The 18,190-nt window shown below is 44.4% G+C and overlaps 2 protein-coding genes across 8 annotated transcripts in view; one reads left to right on the forward strand and one right to left on the reverse strand.

The window, feature by feature from the left end:
- GPRC5B (G protein-coupled receptor class C group 5 member B) overlaps nucleotides 1-6,997 on the forward strand; it is a 155,461-nt gene extending 148,464 nt beyond the window's left edge. The window contains exon 4 of the mRNA XM_063934439.1: nucleotides 1,337-6,997. Within this exon, the coding sequence (XP_063790509.1) occupies nucleotides 1,337-1,390 (54 nt within the window). The 3' untranslated portion in view covers nucleotides 1,391-6,997. The remainder of the gene's footprint in view (nucleotides 1-1,336) is intronic.
- The window catches only part of IQCK (IQ motif containing K), a 258,743-nt gene that overhangs the window by 39,785 nt on the left and 200,768 nt on the right, over nucleotides 1-18,190 (reverse strand). For 5 of the 7 annotated variants that reach the window (XM_063934445.1, XM_063934447.1, XM_063934446.1 and 2 more), the window contains one exon: nucleotides 16,551-16,964. The exons of 1 other annotated variant lie outside the window; for it this stretch is intronic. In XM_063934445.1, the coding sequence (XP_063790515.1) occupies nucleotides 16,900-16,964 (65 nt within the window). In that variant the 3' untranslated portion in view covers nucleotides 16,551-16,899. Of the gene's footprint in view, nucleotides 1-16,550; nucleotides 16,965-18,190 lie in introns of those variants that run through there. One more of the 7 variants, XM_063934442.1, reaches the window with a different exon arrangement.

The following is an 18,190-nucleotide window of genomic DNA, read 5'->3' on the forward strand; positions in this document are numbered from 1 at the left end:
AAAATCTGTTATGAATATCAGATAAGACTGTATAGTAGGCAGAAGGTCTTGATTAATTGACTAAATTCCAGAAAAGTGCTAGTGTTATAACAGTGATAAAGTCCTCAGTAATTTGTTGGCTGTATACAAATAAAGATGAATAAAATCTATACTTTTAGTGGGATAAGGATTGTATTGCAGCACATGAATAATAATAATATAATAATATAGGGGTTGGGTATGAAATACCGTCAGTCGGGATCCTGACAGTCGGGCAGAATCCCGACACATTCCAGTAAATATTTTTACCCTGCAGCCTAACCCTAAAGGCCTCCCCCCCTCCCAGTCATTCCCTAACCCTATCCCCAGTGCAGTGGTTCCCAAACTTTTTTGAATCACGGCGCCCTAGAGTACCATAATTTCTTTCACGGCCAAACGTTTCTTATTGAGAAATTCTGAAAAAGATATTAAATTAAGTAAATTAAGTAAATTGTGTTTTTATGTCATCCTTAGGGTCAGTTATGTGGGGAGGGGCAGGATTTGCTTCTATTTGTCCATATATTTTATAATTGGAACCTACAAGCACTGGTTCTGTCCACTACACTGACTGTAAGTAGTTTGAATTGGTTTTGGACTACCAACCCTGGGCACCCCTGCAAGTACCCAAAGGCACCCCAGGATGCCTAGGCACATAGTTTGAGAACCACTGCCCTAGTGCCTAACCCACCCTGTACTTACCTCCAGGATGTGTCTGGATTCTGGCCGTCGAGATCCCACCTGACTGACGGTATTTTGACCGCATCCCATAATATAGGTGTGGTCATGGTAAATAGGAGCCTTAGCTTAAATGACGATTGAGCTAGATAAAGATGATTGGATGACTACATAGAAAATGTTTACACCATTACTTTAAATTTCTTCATTTATGAAAAGCATTTACATATATATTTACGAGTAACTTATACAATTTATCATTTAAAATGTAAAAATATTTTAACAACACAATTTATATTTTAGGTTAAATTGTCCTTTAAGCACTAGCTTTATGGTATGGGGGACTTTCAAGCATATCTGTGTTACTGATATCTGGCTTTTAAGATGTACTTGTGCTGTTTCTTAATAATGCTGATATCACAGATAATGTTGCTTTGTGTTGATGCGGGAACCCATTACACTGGCTTTTGTCAGCAGTTTCAGTAGAAGATGTCCTATACTTTCTATGTGAAGTCATCCCCATGCATGAAGCTTGGATTATCCCTCTGCTGATGCACACAGATCACATCTTCAATGTCTGTACTTATCAGCAGGTTTGTTAAACCATTAATTAGTTCTTGTTGTTTCCTGTCTTACTTAACAGGACATCCTGCAGTTCATTTTGAATCAGAAGGACGGAGCAAAGAGCCAGGTTTGAAGATGAGCTGAATATTTGGGGTGTACTGCAGGGCTTATAATATCGCACTGGCCAGAACGAAGAATGCAAAGATCACATGAAGAGGGGGGAAAAAATCATATTAGAATAAATACAAACTGACCTTTTCAGGTATTTTACTACAAACCCATTTTGATTGGGTTTTTAACAGTTGTAAACTGATTGAGCATGTTCCTAATATGTCTTGTAAAGCACAAACATTTGATATTGCGTCATTACATGGAAAAAGTATGTATACATACTGTATCTTAAAACAGACTGGCTGTAACGTTAATACACTCTATTAGGTATAGGAGCCAGATGTACTAACATGGAGAAACTTTTAAAATGTACCAGTTGATTGGAGCCAGCGATTTTGTATCAACATTTACTGGGAATTAGGGACATTGCTGCGGCAAGAAGCACAAAGTGTTTCATCCCTCTGAGATGTCATTGGCTCCTAGTACATGGATAAGTTGCATATCCAATAATAGTTCTGTATACAACATGGCTGCCTCCACAGAGTGTGATGAGTACACTTTAAGTGTAGATAAGTAATATATTATAGTCCATTACTTGGGTGTTGGCCATTATGTATCTCTATATTCAGAGTACTAGTTCGGATACCCACCATTTGTGAGATACCACCCACTTCATCTGGTCAGCTTCCCCCCCAGAAGATGGAGATGAAATTCTAATTTCAGGGCTCCGCAACCTCATAAGTAGAGCAAACACTCCTCTGCTAGTTGGGATAAAGGGATTGTCTGAACCAAGTTATGTCTGATTGTTATTCTAAAAGTGAAAGGAAGCACAATTTTGTTGTACATGAGTACATGTTTTATTACTGGTAATATAATAACAAAATATCACGTAATATAGCATATTTAGAGAAATAAATATATTTTTTGTTCATTGTAGCTTTGGTTTTGGAAACATAAAATGTAACGGACAAACTGGTTATCTCATATGATGATACTTTAATGGCAGGAATCCCTCATACGATAAAGGTCCACTAGGTTATTCCTGTAAACATCAGTTTAAATAGTTTCACTTTGCCACCAATTTTTCCTCAAGAAACACAGATTATGGGGGATATTCAGTTACCCGGACATGCTGTCGGGTGTAATGTATCGCTGGGGGGGGGGGTATCTAATTAGCCCCGATAAGCCGGCGCGTGCCGCGGTTTATCTGGGATTTTGTTTCACCTGCCTCCGGCAGGCGAAGCAAAATCCCAGATAACAGCCCCGTTTTCATCCGAAAATGGGGCTATTTCACCCGAAAACACACAGGTTTCAATCAAATAGCCCGAACGCAAAACCCGAAGAAACATCAGGGGTTTTTAGTCCCGATGTCTCATAGGGGATAATTGAATATCCCCCTAAGGATCTGGGGAATAATAATTTAGTGAAGATATTTACAAAAGGTCCTTATAATTTGATTATACATGCCACAGTTACATGTGTCTTTAAAAGAAGCAGAATAAGTGCTCATTAAGCAAGTATCAGGGATCCTGGTTAGATCATTCAGGTTTACCTATCGCCTACATAGGAGGACCATTTTTGCAGCCACTTGTTCCAAGTGAATTAATATACTGTATTCGCAATGGCTGTCTTTTCTGTGGTAAAATTAGGAGGCCAATTACTGTTTCAGGATGCACCACCACAAGGGGGGACACAGACCTAGATAATAAGAAACAGAGGAGCTACATGGCTTTTGCTAGTCTTGCACAAGCTACTGTATGTACAACTAGTCATGCTTGCATAATAATTTAAATCAGACACATATGTCTGGACTAAAAAGGCTTGTTGGTGATGAGAGCCCAAGCAACTGTGGATAGTTTGCAGTCTGCCTATATATGACCGGCTGCGGGAGGTTTAGGATGACTGCTTTGGAGCCTGCAATTATGGCCAAGAGATGGACCACACTGGCTCTGGGTACTACAAAGGAGTCTTCTTTATCAAAATTATTTTAATTGGTTATTAGAGAAGCAAAGTGCAGGAGTGAGGCAGCAGGTAAGCCGGCAGCTAAACTGTAGGTTTCTACCATCATTGGTGCTGCCTCAGAGGCTCATCTCTAATACCAATAACATCATGTTGGCGTGTAAAGTCTGCTTGCAGTACATGAATCCAGCATGAACGCACTCAGAGCATAATTCAGACCTAATTGCTGTTGTGCAAAATCGCACAGCGGACGATTATGGAACAACTGCTCATGTGTACGGATCGTAATGCGCAGGCGCGAGGCCAAACTGCAAAAAAATACGACTTTTTTTATCACTAAGTGATTGACAGGAAGCGTACGTTTGGGGGTGGTAACTGGCCGTTTTGTGGGAAAGCCTGGAAAAACGCAGGCTTTCCCAAGCATTTTCAGGGAGGGTGTGTGACGTCAGCTCCGGTCCCGATCAGCCTGTTTCTGTCGCACTGTAATGGTAAGTCCTCGGCTACACATAGACTGCACAGACTGGAAAAATCATTCGATGGCGAGTGAGTTGCGAATGGATTTGCAGCCGACTGGCATTTGCAAAGCTTTTCGCACGGCATATGCAGACTTGCACGGGGCGGTATTTCACTCTGTCTGGCCGGCGACTAGCCGATCACAAACCTCTGCAAATTCGCAGGGAAGCGATCAGGTCTGAATTAGGCCCTCAGTTATTACTACTGACTGATCATTTGGCAGGGGATGCGGTCAAGATGCCGCCGGCCGGAATCCCGGCGGTCGAAATACCGACGCCGGAATACTGACCGCCACAATCCCGACATATTCTCCCTCCGTGGGTGTCCACGACACCCATAGAGGGAGAATATAATAGTGTGCCGAGCGTAGCGAGGCGAGCCCGCAAGGGGCTGCGTTCCGCTCGCCACCCCTGTCGGGATTGTGTGGTCGGGATTCCGGCGTCGGTATTTCGATCGCCGGGATTCCGGCCGGCGGCATTTAGTACTGATCCCTTTGGCAGTACTGGGGGGGCAGATATAACATGTGCAGAGAGAGTTAGGTTTGGGTGGGGTGTGTTCAAACTGAAATCTAAACTGCAGTGTAAAAATAAAGCAGCCAGTATTTACCCTGCACAGAAACAATATAACCCACCCAAATCTAACTCTCTCTCTGCACGTTGTATCTGCCCCCCTCTGCAGTGCACATGGTTTTGCCCATTTAACAAATCTGCTGTCAGATCTGAATTAGGTCCATTGTGCAGTGTAGGCAATGGCCTGATTTAGAGGTGGACGCAGTGTCTATGTTGTATGCAGTGGAGTGATATCTAGGCACTGTGCTTGTGTATACATCTCACTGTTCGTTCATGTTCCGCAATGATCTTGCAATGGTGGTTGCTGTGAGGATTTATTTGCAAAGTGATTGACAATCAGGGAGTGTTTATGGGAGTAACACGGGGGGAGTGGCGGCTCAAGTGCAGGTGTGTTGCAGCTGCTTCGGGGGCATGTCTGCGATTCCATATGCAGTACAGATGGCTCTGATATCTTACTTCTGATGGCCATGCTGCACGATTATAGGCTTTCTCAAAAGGCTGATGATCAACTAATGTACGTTTGATGGTCGCGTCTTCACACACAAGCATCTTAATAGAAATCCCGGTGGCTGCCACATTTGCATGTCTTTGCACAGCCTCTGCGTACGGAATCGCAGCTGCAACGGGATTTGCGCTCATCTCTAAATCAGGCCCAATGTCCTCAGAGCTTTCAGTAATGTTTCATAGTACACGTCTCATTTATAGAGCCACCCTCTGTCATAGAATACAGGCTTTTGTTGGCACCATGCACGATTCCAGATCCTATAAGGTGCAACATACTGCTTGCTAAGTCAATATAAAGAGATCATCTGGTTTATAATGATACAGGAAAGGGTATATTTGATTTGGTAAAGCAGATGTCTAGAGTAATGTGTACTAGATATACAACTTGTGCAATGTGCACACATACAGCATGCCTTCTATCCATTGACCACTGTTACTAACTAAGCCTCAGACTGAGTGGTGTCTACGATTGGTAAGTTTCAGACCAGTTTCTGCTCTGGTTCTTGCACTTTTCTTGACTTGTGACACTTTCTAGCCAATTAGGTTTAAAACACCGTAGGGCATTATTAATTAGGAATGCCCTAGGGTTTTTTAAACCTAATTGGCTGCAACAGGGAGTATGTATGGGCCCAAAATAAATGCCACTCCACATAAGGATGTATAAGATATCGAACTGAATGATGACAGCATCTGACTTCATACGTGGCTACTGTCAGAATGCACTTATGGCGCCCAACCAGATCTATCAGAAGTGGCCACCCATGTATGACTGAAATTGGCCTCTTGGCAGTCAGATCAGTCTATGTTTCGGCACATTTAGGGTAGTAGAATTCAATCTTTAGTATTAGTAAAATGCAAAACTTGCTTGCCAGGAAGTTGGTGTATGACCTTCCCGCTATGTCACACATCCTGTGATATCACTACTGGCCCAATATCCCCACTTGCATAGACCCAAAACAGGAACTGTGCCCAGCAATGGTTGAATTGCAATCTTTCCAATAACTGTTCAGTTAATCCAGATTTGATCTAATTTAGCCATCCACATGTGTGCCAAACTGGGACAGTGACCCTATCCCTTGCAGCTGTTTCCAGGATAAGCTTACTGTTTGCCTAACTTTAGTTGTACTATTATGTACTATTATGTTGCAATTTTTGGGCAGAGGGAGCAGCGATACTTTCACTTGAACTGAAACTTAAATAAGCACAGTGTTTGCTTTAGGGTTTTTTATAATTACTTATTATTACTTTCTCAACTAATTACTAAGTATAGTGGCGCTGCTATAAAGACGAAATAAAAAATAAAAATGAATAATTATATAGCCATCTTAATGTACTGGCACACAGTGCAGCTGCTCAGTGTAGTGCCCCACAATTCTAGGGGCCTCCGAGCAGGAGCGGGTGGTGGTCACACAATCAGCGGTAAGGCAGCATTTTCTACCTGCCTTGCAGCCTGTAGCCAGATAGTGAATGGCTGCCAGCATACTGATTGGTGGATGGCTGGATCTGTCCACCAAGCACAGCGCTGACAGCCATTCCCTGCAAGACGGCAGGAGGGCCATGTTATGATTTTATTTTTTAAATTGGTTCTCAGTGAATGGGTGTGTAGGGGCGTGAGTGCATTGCTTTGCCCAGGCCCTACAATGCTGTTAAGATGGCCCTGACACAGCTAAGTCTCATACTTCTCAAACACTATGAGATTTCCCAGAAAGGGGGAGCTATGTATAATATTCTGAATAACTAGAAATGTTTTTTTTACCATTTATTATGACATATCATGAAATGCCTTAGAAACAGGGCTGTAATTAGGGGTGTGCGAGCAGTGGTGTCGCACTGGGCGCAGGGCCCTGGGGTCAACACTCTGTAGCCAGTAGCGCTACTGCTGAGCCGCCTGGAGCATTCCTTGGAGGCACCCTGCAGCGTGTGGAGCTGATGGCAGTGTTCTATTTCCCAGAGCCATGGCCCTGCCCCCTAGTTGTGACACCATAATGTCATGGGTTTAGGGGGCGGGGCCCGGCACAGGACACAAATGGCACCGCACAAAGGGGGTCATTCAAAGTTGATTGCAGCAGCAAATTTGTTAGCAGTTGGGCAAAACCATGTGCACTGCAGGGGGGGGGGCAGATATAACATGTGCAGAGAGTTAGATTTGGGTGGGTTATTTTGTTTCTGATCAGGGTAATTTAGATTTCAGTTTGCACAACCCACTCAAATCTAACTCTCTCTGCACATGTTATATCTGCCCCCCCCCCCCCCCCCTGCAGTGCACATGGTTTTGCCCAACTGCTAACAAATTTGCTGCTACGATCAACTCTGAATTAGGCCCAAAGTGGGTTTGAACAATGCGCAAACTGAGTGAGTTGCAGCGCAAAAATCCCTTTGATGGCATTGTGCGCCTCGATTTGCACACATGGACGTAGATTTGTGGTTTGTGGAACAAACTGGTGCATTTGCAGACAATTCGACCTAAAGTTGGGAGGAGCTGTTTGAAATGGGGACGTCCATTGATAGCATGGAAAAGGTGCACCTGCTTTTGCATAACAGGGAAAAAAATGTAATTAATTTTGCTGAGTGGAATTGGGCAAACAAGATACAGCGGTGAAGAGTTGCCATTTTCACTCAACAAGCCCATTTACACCATCTTTGAGCTAGCGGAGATATAACATATGTGTATATATTGGTTATAGAATGCGGTACCTTCCAGTTTTATCCAATATTGAAAAAAACAATGTCAAACACACAAAAGTGCCATATTAAATACAGAAGTCCTGTTAGAACTGATCTAAGGCATAAGTAGGGTTGCACTGAGCAAAAGTGTAAGACGTTAGAACAGTTTAATTACATTAAAAGAGTTCTACAGTATCAGAGGAGGTTGGACTTTGATGTAAATCTTCCACTTGGCGCCTCTGCATATTCTTATGTAAAGGTACACTTCTGGGTTTGGGAGAAATTATCAGACAGCAGAGTGCAAGTATGTACCGTGAAATTGGGTTGGGATCGAGTGACCAGTGGTCGGGATCCTGGTGTTGGTATGCTGACCGGCGGGATCCCGGCCGCCAGGGGGGCGAGCACAACAAAGCCCCTTGCGGGCTTTGTGCCTTGCTGCGCTTGCCACAGGTTCTATTCCCACTCTATGGGTGCCGTGGACACCCACGAGTGGGAATAGTCCCGGTCAGTCGGCATGCCGACTGTCGGGATTTCCAGCGGTTGGGATTCCGGGGTCGGTATACTGACCGGTGGGATCCCGACCGTTGGTAACATGATTGCATCCCTTGGAATCTAAAACACCATCTAGGCACACCATTTGAAAACTAAGACATTTTGAGCTGTGCATCATGTACACTTCATAATTGATGTCCAATGTAGAAAACCTTTCTTTGAACTGAATCAACGTTTAGCCAATCATTACATTAGAAACTAATGACATCATTGGAGAACTTTACATTTCAGTAATGTTAATAGTTCACAAGAAATAGAGATGATTTACCAAAACTTGTTCAGCAGTGTGTAGGCAACGTGTGCACTGTAATGGTAATGGCCATTTTTTTAAGCCATTTGCCATAGGTAATGAATATTGTATTTTCCATATTGCCATTCCATTCTTAAACTGTATGGTATCTGAGATATGACAATGCTGTTGATTAGCATGTGCATGGCATATGTTCTTGCACTGTGTCTTGAGAAATGACATGTTATCTGAATTTCCCAATTTCCACTAAATGTTTGAAAAGACTGTAAATGAGGGATGGGGAGGGTATGGGGTTTCTATTGAAGAATGCTTTTGATTTTGTATAAAACACATTGTAAGGGTGTTTCTGTGTTAATACAAACAATAAAGATTTTATATAAACTGTTTTGGCTAGATTACGTCATTAAAAAAACTTACTTAACTGTTGTTTATTGACTTAAATAAAAAAAATGTTGTATACAGCAATAGGTCACAAAGGCCAATACAAAGTAAAAAAAAGAAAGACATATAAAGCTTACTACTTATAAGGTAAGCGCATGTGTTGAGCTGAATGTAAGAGGAACACGTGTATTATGAAGTGGACTGGATATTTTGCCACCTCTCTGGGTAATGTGTGAGAAGGGTTTGGAAGATGTGAAGTGAACAAATTTGCTAAATATTTTGTTTTTGAACTTTCCAAATGTAATAGTACTGGATTGAAACATAAATCCAAGAGTTTAAAAATGAAACTAGTTATATAAAATCGAAAGCATACCATACAGTATCCTATGCTGGTGGTTTGTGTACCATACAGAACCAAATGCTGATGACTTGTAGATCAAGAAGACCCAAATTCTGACGGCTTAGGAGAACACGGAATGCTGACTGGCGGTTGGCATTCCCTCTACTGTCAGATCAGTGCCAGTCTTTAAAATAAAAAATGACCACAACCACCACCAAAATGCTTGGGCTATTGTCTGCACTATAAAATCCCGGCAATATGTAAATGATTAGAATTGTGGCAGATGGACAGTACCGCACTGTAGACTGAGAGGGAAGGGCTTCAGTAGACATTACTCTGTAATGACTCTGTAAAGACTGATTAGCGGCTCAGTATTAGACATGTGTATCTTATGGCTTCTCACTGCTATTCATGCAGAAAAGCCTATGAGCCAGACACAAACGTCTTATTGTACTTGGGACAGGTCATGAGGTCAGGAGTAAACAGAAAGCTGAGCATCGTCTGCATACAGATGGCATTAAATGCCAAGTGAGCTGATTATCTTACCAAGGTGAACAAGCGAGACTGTCCTAAAACTAATTATTGGTCAACAGTTACTAAAAGATCTAAGGAGGTATTATTAGCTGTGCTTCGAATGAATGATATGCATTTTCAGAATGGCTGCAGGGAATTTTGTAAGATTTGTGCTGGAAACTGGCCCTAAGTGTTCTAACCTACAATTCCCCTATCACTTTCCTTTAGTGCAATATACCCAATGAGTTAGTTCCACTACGACTTCTCCCTTGTAATACACCAGCACAATAATTGAGAAAAATGAACTGAAATTGTCCTAGCGCCAGATCTACGTAGGGGCAACATTTTGTGAAATGTGCAATGTATAAATACAATGCAGAAAGTCATATGCAAAATGAAAAGTGTAACGCCAATCTCGTACTGTCGGGACTCTGGGAAATGATGTGTTGTTGATGAATGATCCAGTAGGATATTATTGTAGCTCTAGCAAATGTAATAAGTTAAAGCACCAGGGTCCTAAGGTAATTCCTGATGTTATATGAGCCCTGTCATATAAGACTACAGATATTCCACTTGTAGAAGTATGCTAAATTGCCCATTCTAAATATACTAGTTACCAGCCCATCAAAAAAACAGAACAACACTAATGTCAGCGCAGGCTACTGTGCGCGCCCGAACAGAGCAACAATTGAATTGCTCCATCAGGCGCCATCTAGTGTCCGACAGTGCGCAAAACACTTGAATTCCCACCATAGAGACTGAGTAATATAGAAAATAGGATTTTAATTACCTACCGGTAAATCCTTTTCTCTTAGTCCGTAGGGGATACTGGGAATCTATTTAGTACCATGGTGTATAGACGGTCCACTAGGAGCCATGGGCCCTTTAAGAATTTGATAGTGTGCGTTGGCTCCTCCCTCTATGCCCCTCCTACCAGACTCAGTCAAGGAAACTGTGCCTGAGGAGACGGACATACTTTGAGAGAAGGATATAGAAAAAAGGAAAGTGGCGAGATTACGAACCATCACACACAAAACAAGAGGAAAGCCATGCTAACTAAACTTGAAACCAGGAACAGCAACAGCTGAACTAAACAACATTACTGAACCAAGTAACAGTGCAGGAAGAACGAAGCAGTGTATCCCCTACGGACTACGAGAAAAGGATTTACCGGTAGGTAATTAAGATCCTATTTTCTCTTACGTCCTAGGGGATACTGGGAATCCATTTAGTACCATGGGGATATACCAAAGCTCCCAAACCAGGTGGGAGAGTGCTGAGGTTCCTGCAGAACAGATTGACCAAACTGAAGGTCCTCAGAGGCCAAAGTATCAAACTTGTAAAACTTTGCAAACGTGTTCGAACCTGACCAAGTAGCTGCTCGGCAGGGCTGTAAAGCCGAGACACCCAAGGCAGCCGCCCAAGAAGAACCCACTGACCTAGTAGAGTAGGCCTGTACAGATTTTGGAACCAGCAAGTCTGCCGTGAAATAAGCATGCTGGATAGTAAGCCTGATCCGGCATGCAATTGACTGCTTTGAAGCAGGACACCCAATTTTATTGGGATCATAAAGAACGAACAGCGAGTCCGATTTCCTGTGACGAGCTGTTCTCTTTACATACACCTTCAAAGCCCTGACAACATCCAAAGACTTTGAAGTAGCGGAGGTGTCCGTAACAACCGGAACCACAATAGGTTGGTTGATGTGAAATGCGGACCCCACCTTAGGAAGAAATTGCTGACAAGTCCTGAGTTCAGCTCTGTCCTCATGGAAAATGTAATAGTAGGGGATCTTGTAGGACAATGCCCACAGCTCCGACACACGTCTTGCTGAAGCCAAGGCCAGAAGTGTGACAGTCTTCCACGCAAGGAACTTTACGTCCACCTCCTGCAACAGTTCAAACCAGTCCGATTGGAGGAAGTGTAGAACCAAATTGAGATCCCAAGGTGCCGTGGGAGGCACAAAGGGAGGTTGGATGTGCAAAACACCCTTCAAGAACGTCTGGACCTCAGGGAGAGAAGCCAATTGTTTCTGAAAGTAAATAGACAAGGCCGAAGTCTGGACTTTAATGGAGCCTAGACGAAGGCCCTCATCCATTCCTGACTGCCGAAAAAGCAGGAAATTTCACCGTAGAATACTGTTTGCTTTCACACCAAGAAACATACTTCTTCCACATACGGTGGTAATGTTTAGACGTTACCCCCTTCCTGGTTTGGATCATAGTCGAGATGACCTTGTCAGGAATCCCTCTCCTGGCTAGAATCAGCCGTTCAACTTCCATGCCGTTAAACGTAGCCACAGTAAGTCTTGATAGACGAACGGGCCCTGTTGCAGAAGATCCTCACGAAGATGTAGAGGCCATGTATCTTCGATCAGCATCTCGAGGAGATCCGCGTACCAGGCCCTTCGCGGCCAGTACGGAGCAATGAGTATTGCTTGAACCTTTTCCCTTTTCATTCTTTTTAGGATTCTTGGAATCAGAGGAAGTGGAGGACACACGTACTCCAGCTGGTAGACCCACGGAGTTGTTAGAGCGTCTACTGCCACTGTTTGTGGGGGATCAGTACGAAATCCCACTGGACGGGATCCCGGCGGTCGGAATACCGACACTGGAATCCCGACCAGCACAATCCCAACAGGGGGGCAAGCGCAACGCAGCCCCTTGCGGGTTTGCTGCGCTCGCCACGCTGCGGGCACGGTTCCTCACTACACTCGGCACACTCATTTATTCTCCCTCTATGGGTGTCGTGGACACCCACGGAGGGAGAATATGTCGGGATAGTGCCGGTCGGGATTCCGGTGTCGGTATTCCGACCGCCGGAATTCCGTCCGGCGGGATGTTGACCGCATTCCGCTTTTGGATCTCTCGACCTGGAACAATACCGCTTGAGCTTCTTGTTGAGTCGAGAGGCCATCATGTCGATCTGTGGATATCCCTATCGGGTGCAGGTCGTGTCTGCTGAGAAAGTCTGCTTCTCAGTTGTCTAATCCCGGAATGAAGACAGCCGACAACACCACGGTGTGTTTTTCTGCCCAGAGGAGAATTCTTGACACCTCTGACATTGCTACTCTGCTTTTCGTTCTGCCCTATCGGTATATGTACGTTACCGCCGTCACATTGGCCGACTGGACTTAAATGGCCTGATTCCGAAGTTGAGATGAGGCCTGCAGATGGGCATTGTAGATAGCCCTGAGTTCCAGGATGTTTATTGGCAGGACGAACTCCTGACTTGACCATCTTCCTTAAAACTGCACCCCCTGGGTGACTGCTCCCCAACCTCTGAGGCTTGCGTCTGTGGTCAACAGAATCCAATTCTGAATCCTGAACCTGCGACCCTTGACGAGGTGAGAAGTCTGTAGCCACCACAGAAGGGAGATCCTGGCCCTTGGCGACAGACGGATCCTTTGGTGCATGTGGAGATGTAATCCGGACCATTTGTCTAATAGATCTAGCTGGAAGGGCCTCGCATGAAACCTTCCGTACTGAAGCGCCGCGTAAGAGACCACCATTTTTCCCAGAAGGCGAATGCACAGATGCACCGAGAGCCGGGTTGGCTTCAGGACAGCCCAAACCATCGACTGGACTACCATCGCCTTCTCCAAGGGAAGGAACACTCTGTGAGACAGTGTGTCCAGTATCATTCCCAGGAAAGGAAGCCTCTGTGTCGGTTCCAGGTGAGATTTTGGTAGGTTCAGAATCCACCCGTGATCCAGGATTAGTCTGGTTGAGAGGCCAATGCTGTCCAACAACCGCTCCCTGGACGTTGCCTTTACCAGAAGATCGTCCAGGTACGGAATTATGTTCACTCCTTGTTTGCAGAGTAGTAGTAACATCATCTCTGCCATCACTTTGGTGAACACCCTCGTTGCCATGGCGAAACCAAATGGCAGGGCCTGGAACTGGTAGTGACAGTCCTGCAGTGCAAACCCTAGATAAGCCTGAGGTCAGATCGGAATGTGAAGATACGCATCCTTGATATCCAGAGACACTAGGAATTCCCCCTCCTCCAGACCTGAGATCACCGCTCTCAGAGACTCCATCTTGAATTTGAATACACGTAAGTACGGGCTCAATAACTTGAGGTTCAGTGTCGGTCTTATCGAATAATCCAGTTTCAGTACTACAAACAAGTTGGAATAGTACCCATTGTTTTGTAGATGAGGCGGAACTGGAACAATGACCTGAGTCTGTACCAGTTTTTGAATGACGTCCTGTAAAGTCATACTTGCCTCTTGTGAAACTGGTAAGCCTGATTTAAAGAACCTTTGAGGTGGGAGCTCCTGGAACTCCAGTCTGTTGCCCTGGGAAATAAGATCTATGACCCAGGGATCCTGGCACGAACTTGTACAGATGTGACTGAAGAATTTTAGCTGGGCTCCCACCTGCCAGTTTTCCAGGCACTGCGGTCCACCGTCATGCTGAAGGTTTTGAAGAAGCAGAGCTTGAGTCCTGTTTCTTTGAACCGGCAGTTGCTGGTTTGCGTGGTTTACCTCTAGTGCCTCTGGTGGCTGTAGAAGAACCTCTGGGTCTGCCCCTAAACTTGGCCGTCCAAAAGTACTGTAAATTGGGACCAGAGTAAGCCTTCCTAGCTGGGGGAGCTGCAGAAGGAAGATATGTGGACTTACCCGCAGTAGCTTTGGAGATCCATTTGTCTAGTTCATCTCCAAATAAGGCCTCTCCTATGAAGGGGAGGCCTTCCACTCCTTTCCTGGAGTCTGCGTCAGCAGTCCATTGGCATAGCCATAAGCCCCTGCGTGCTGACACTGCCATAGCAGTGGTGCGTGCATTAAGCAATCCTATTTCCTTTATGGCCTCCACCATAAAGTTCGCAGAGTCCTGTATATGTTGCAGGAGAAAATAATCTCCCCTTGAGGTAAAGCATCTAACCCCTCAATTAGGTGACCCGACAATTTGACAATGGCTCTTGTAATCCATCCGCATGCTATAGTGGGTCTCTGGGCCACCCCCGCAGCTGTATACAAGGATTTGAGTGTGGTCTCAATTTTACGATCAGCCGCATCTTTCAGGGAGGCTGCACCCGGGACAGGCAATACAATTTTTGGTGACACCCTAGATACTGATGCATCCACTATCTGTGGATTTTCCCATTTTTTCCTATCCTCAGGAGGAAAAGGAAAAGTTGATATCAATCTTTTAGGGATTTGAAATTTCCTATCAGGATTAACCCCCGGTTCTTCAAACAGGGTATTTAGTTCCTTTGATACAGGAAAAGTGGTTGAGGATTTCTTTTTTTATATTAAAATAAGATTCCTTACTCTTCTCTGTCACCATATCAGGGATATGCAGAACTTCTCTGATTACCTCTATGAGAGCCTCTATTCCCTGTGACAGAGTACCCTCCCCCACCTCTGAGTCCACCTCCCCCTCGTCCATGTCTGACCCCTCATCATCAGAGTCACACTGCAGGATATGGGCCACAGTACATTTTTGCGGACAAATGGCAGGGGACTGAGACGCTGGTTTGGTACTGAGTGTCTTTTCATAAACTCAGTCATAGATTGTCTTAAGTATTGCATCTCTTTCTCATTACGGGACAATTTAGTAGAAATATTGGAAATCATTCCCCTAATGGAGTCCAGCCATGCTGACTCTGCCCCGCTAGCTTGGGAAGGTACATTACACTGAGTACACACTAGAGAACTCCCTGGAGAAGAGAAACACTGTGCCTTACATGAAACACACTCTTTGCCTGACATACTGTAACAGTGACAGCACACATACACAGGAACAGGTTAAATGCCCAATTAACCTACAAAGAGCCCTTCCAGGGAGCCACAGAGAAGGTATGGAGCCAGCACATGGCGCCCTTACCGCTAATGCCAAGCTTAGCCGTGTCGCAGACTAAGTACCTAGATTAGGGACTTAGTACACTAATAACCGCTCCCCCCTGTTATGACCCCCTGGTACCGCTGAGGTAATCTGGAGTCTCTCCGGAGGAGCTGCGCGTCACTGTCAGTCATAGTCTGTGTCAGCTGCAGAGGGAAAATGGTGCCTGTGAGCTGCTGGATCCGCTCACAGTGAAGCACCGCCCCTTCAATGGCGTGCGGTCTTTCCGCTCTTTTTTATTCTGGCTGAGGTAATTTTGTGCCTAAAATGGAGTCAGCCCCCTTTTAAGTCTGTAATGCCAGTCTGGGTACTGTGTACACATATAGTGTACTGAGACTCAGTTCGCCTCCTCAGTAGCTGTGCGTCTGCACTGTGTGCACTGGAGACCCAGCCGCCCCCTGTAGAAGCTCATGCTGCCATAACGCCGGCTTAGTACTCACCACTCTTCTTTCTTCTGGCTCTGTTAGGGGTGGCGGTGTGCTGCGGGAATGTACGCTCGCCGTGGTGGGGCTTGTGAATAGTTCCCTCAGGAGCTAGTGTCCTGTCAGCGGAGAACGGGACCATTAACCCTTCAAGAGCTTGGGCCGTTCTCCCCCCTATGTCCCACGAAGCAGGCAGGCTGGTGCCATCCAGTCGTGCCTGAAAATAACAAATATATAAATTAAATGCAGGAAACTCTTCAGGAGCTTCCAGAGACATGACCAGCTCCTCCGGGCACATATTCTAAACTGAGTCTGGTAGGAGCGGCATAGAGGGAGGAGCCAGCGCACACTATCAAATTCTTAAAGTGCTCGAGGCTCCTAGTGGACCCGTCTATACCCTATGGTACTAAATGGATTCCCAGCATCCCCTAGGACGTAAGAGAAAATATAGAAAGAAGACATTTCTTGCACATAAGGACCTATACCTATACTGTCTCTTTAAAGGGAAAACCTAGCAAAGATTTTCTAAATATGATCCCATGCAAGGAAATAGTACGTATGTAAATAAAATCTGTATATATATATATATATATATATATATATATATATATATATAATAAAAATAAAATATAGTCGCGCATTCGAACAATAAAGTCTTGAAATATATATCAGTCCAGATGTATTTATTGCAGCAATCCTCCTTCAAGAGTAACCCATACTCCTCGGCACATGTAGAAAAGAAAACAATGGAGGGCGCAATGGTGAGTGTAAAATCAGACATAATTTACTAGCAAAGTATTCACTCACATACATTAAAGGTAAAAGGTAACCAGCGCAATGTAGACAAAAGGTGTAGCCTCCGGATGGTCCACACCGATGACCACCGTTGCTCCCTGGATACCACCAGCCGCTGTGATCTTTCAGCCGCACGGACTCCAAAACGGACCTCACACGCCGGTACTCCGGACACTGGATCCAAGTCACAAGTCCTGCTGGCCACGCCCAATGCGTTTCGTCACGGGACTTCGTCAGGGGGTGTCACACAAAAACTGTGTGCAAGTGTACCTAGAAGAATTGATACTGTTTGGAAGGCAAAGGGTGTGACACCAAATATTGATTTGAATTAGATTTATCTTCCGCTCTTTCACTTTGATTTTGTTAATCGGAAAAAAACAAACCTATTAACACTTCTATTTTTGAATGCATTCTTACTTTGCAGCATTTTTTCACACCTACCTAAGATTTTAGCACAGTGCTTTATATATAAATTATATATATATATATATATATATATATATTACGTGAGTGGACGGCACTCTGGACGCTTTAAATCAGGTAAACGTTAGCCCCTTCTTGCTGTCAACGTTTTAATTTATTAAATTTTCCTCAGTTACCTTCCACCAGGAGGCAAGTACAGGCACCGGACCAAGCTATCCCTGCATACCAATGAGTGCCGGACTGAGAGATAGATATATATATATATATATATATACATACACAGAGAGAGAGAGAGAGAGAGAGACAGATTTCCGTACTGCGAATGTGTGTCAGAATGCAATAGCATTTAGATTTGAGCGTATCTTAGGGTTGAGCACCCTTATGCCACGAAGATGCAGAACAGGGACGGGTAAGCTTTAGGGGAGTACAGTAAGCGCACGCGTGTTGCATGTCCCTTGGAGATGTGAGCTAATGATGCTTGAACAGAAGCCCATATATGCTTCTTAAGAGGAGTGTCTTACCAGAGTCATGGTGTAAATATATGTGACAATGATGATGATGACGACGACATCAAAAAAACTATCTGATTTACTAGCCTTGAAAAAGAGTCCAGTTAGGCTTGAAATGCGTCGGATGCTGTGACTACAAGGACTATCAGGAGAGGCTAGCCTGTTTTTCAAGCTTTGGAGTCCAGCAGGGTGCGCAATCCAGATAGCACTCTGCTAATAGTACCATCAGTGCCTCCATCCACAAAGACCAGGTAAGGACACTCTATTTCACATCCATTGAACTTGCTGAAACAGAATTCAACTGTTCACCACTGCACTGACCCATGCCAGGGTCTGAGGATAACCTGGTTTAAGCACCTTTTGCACAGACTTTTGCAATACTTTAGTTTATCCTGATTTACTGGATTTTATCTCTCTTGTCAGGACTTCAGGCATAATCCTGTTTTTTTTACGCACCAATATTTCACTGTGTTCTTTCTCTATGTACCATTTTACTGTCTGTATCATTCTCCATTTTTTATATTCACATTGTGTAATTTAGTTTTTATAATTTTATATTCCCATTATGCCATTTAATTT

This window comes from Pseudophryne corroboree, chromosome 7 (assembly GCF_028390025.1).
Source record: "Pseudophryne corroboree isolate aPseCor3 chromosome 7, aPseCor3.hap2, whole genome shotgun sequence".
Taxonomy (NCBI): domain Eukaryota; kingdom Metazoa; phylum Chordata; class Amphibia; order Anura; family Myobatrachidae; genus Pseudophryne; species Pseudophryne corroboree.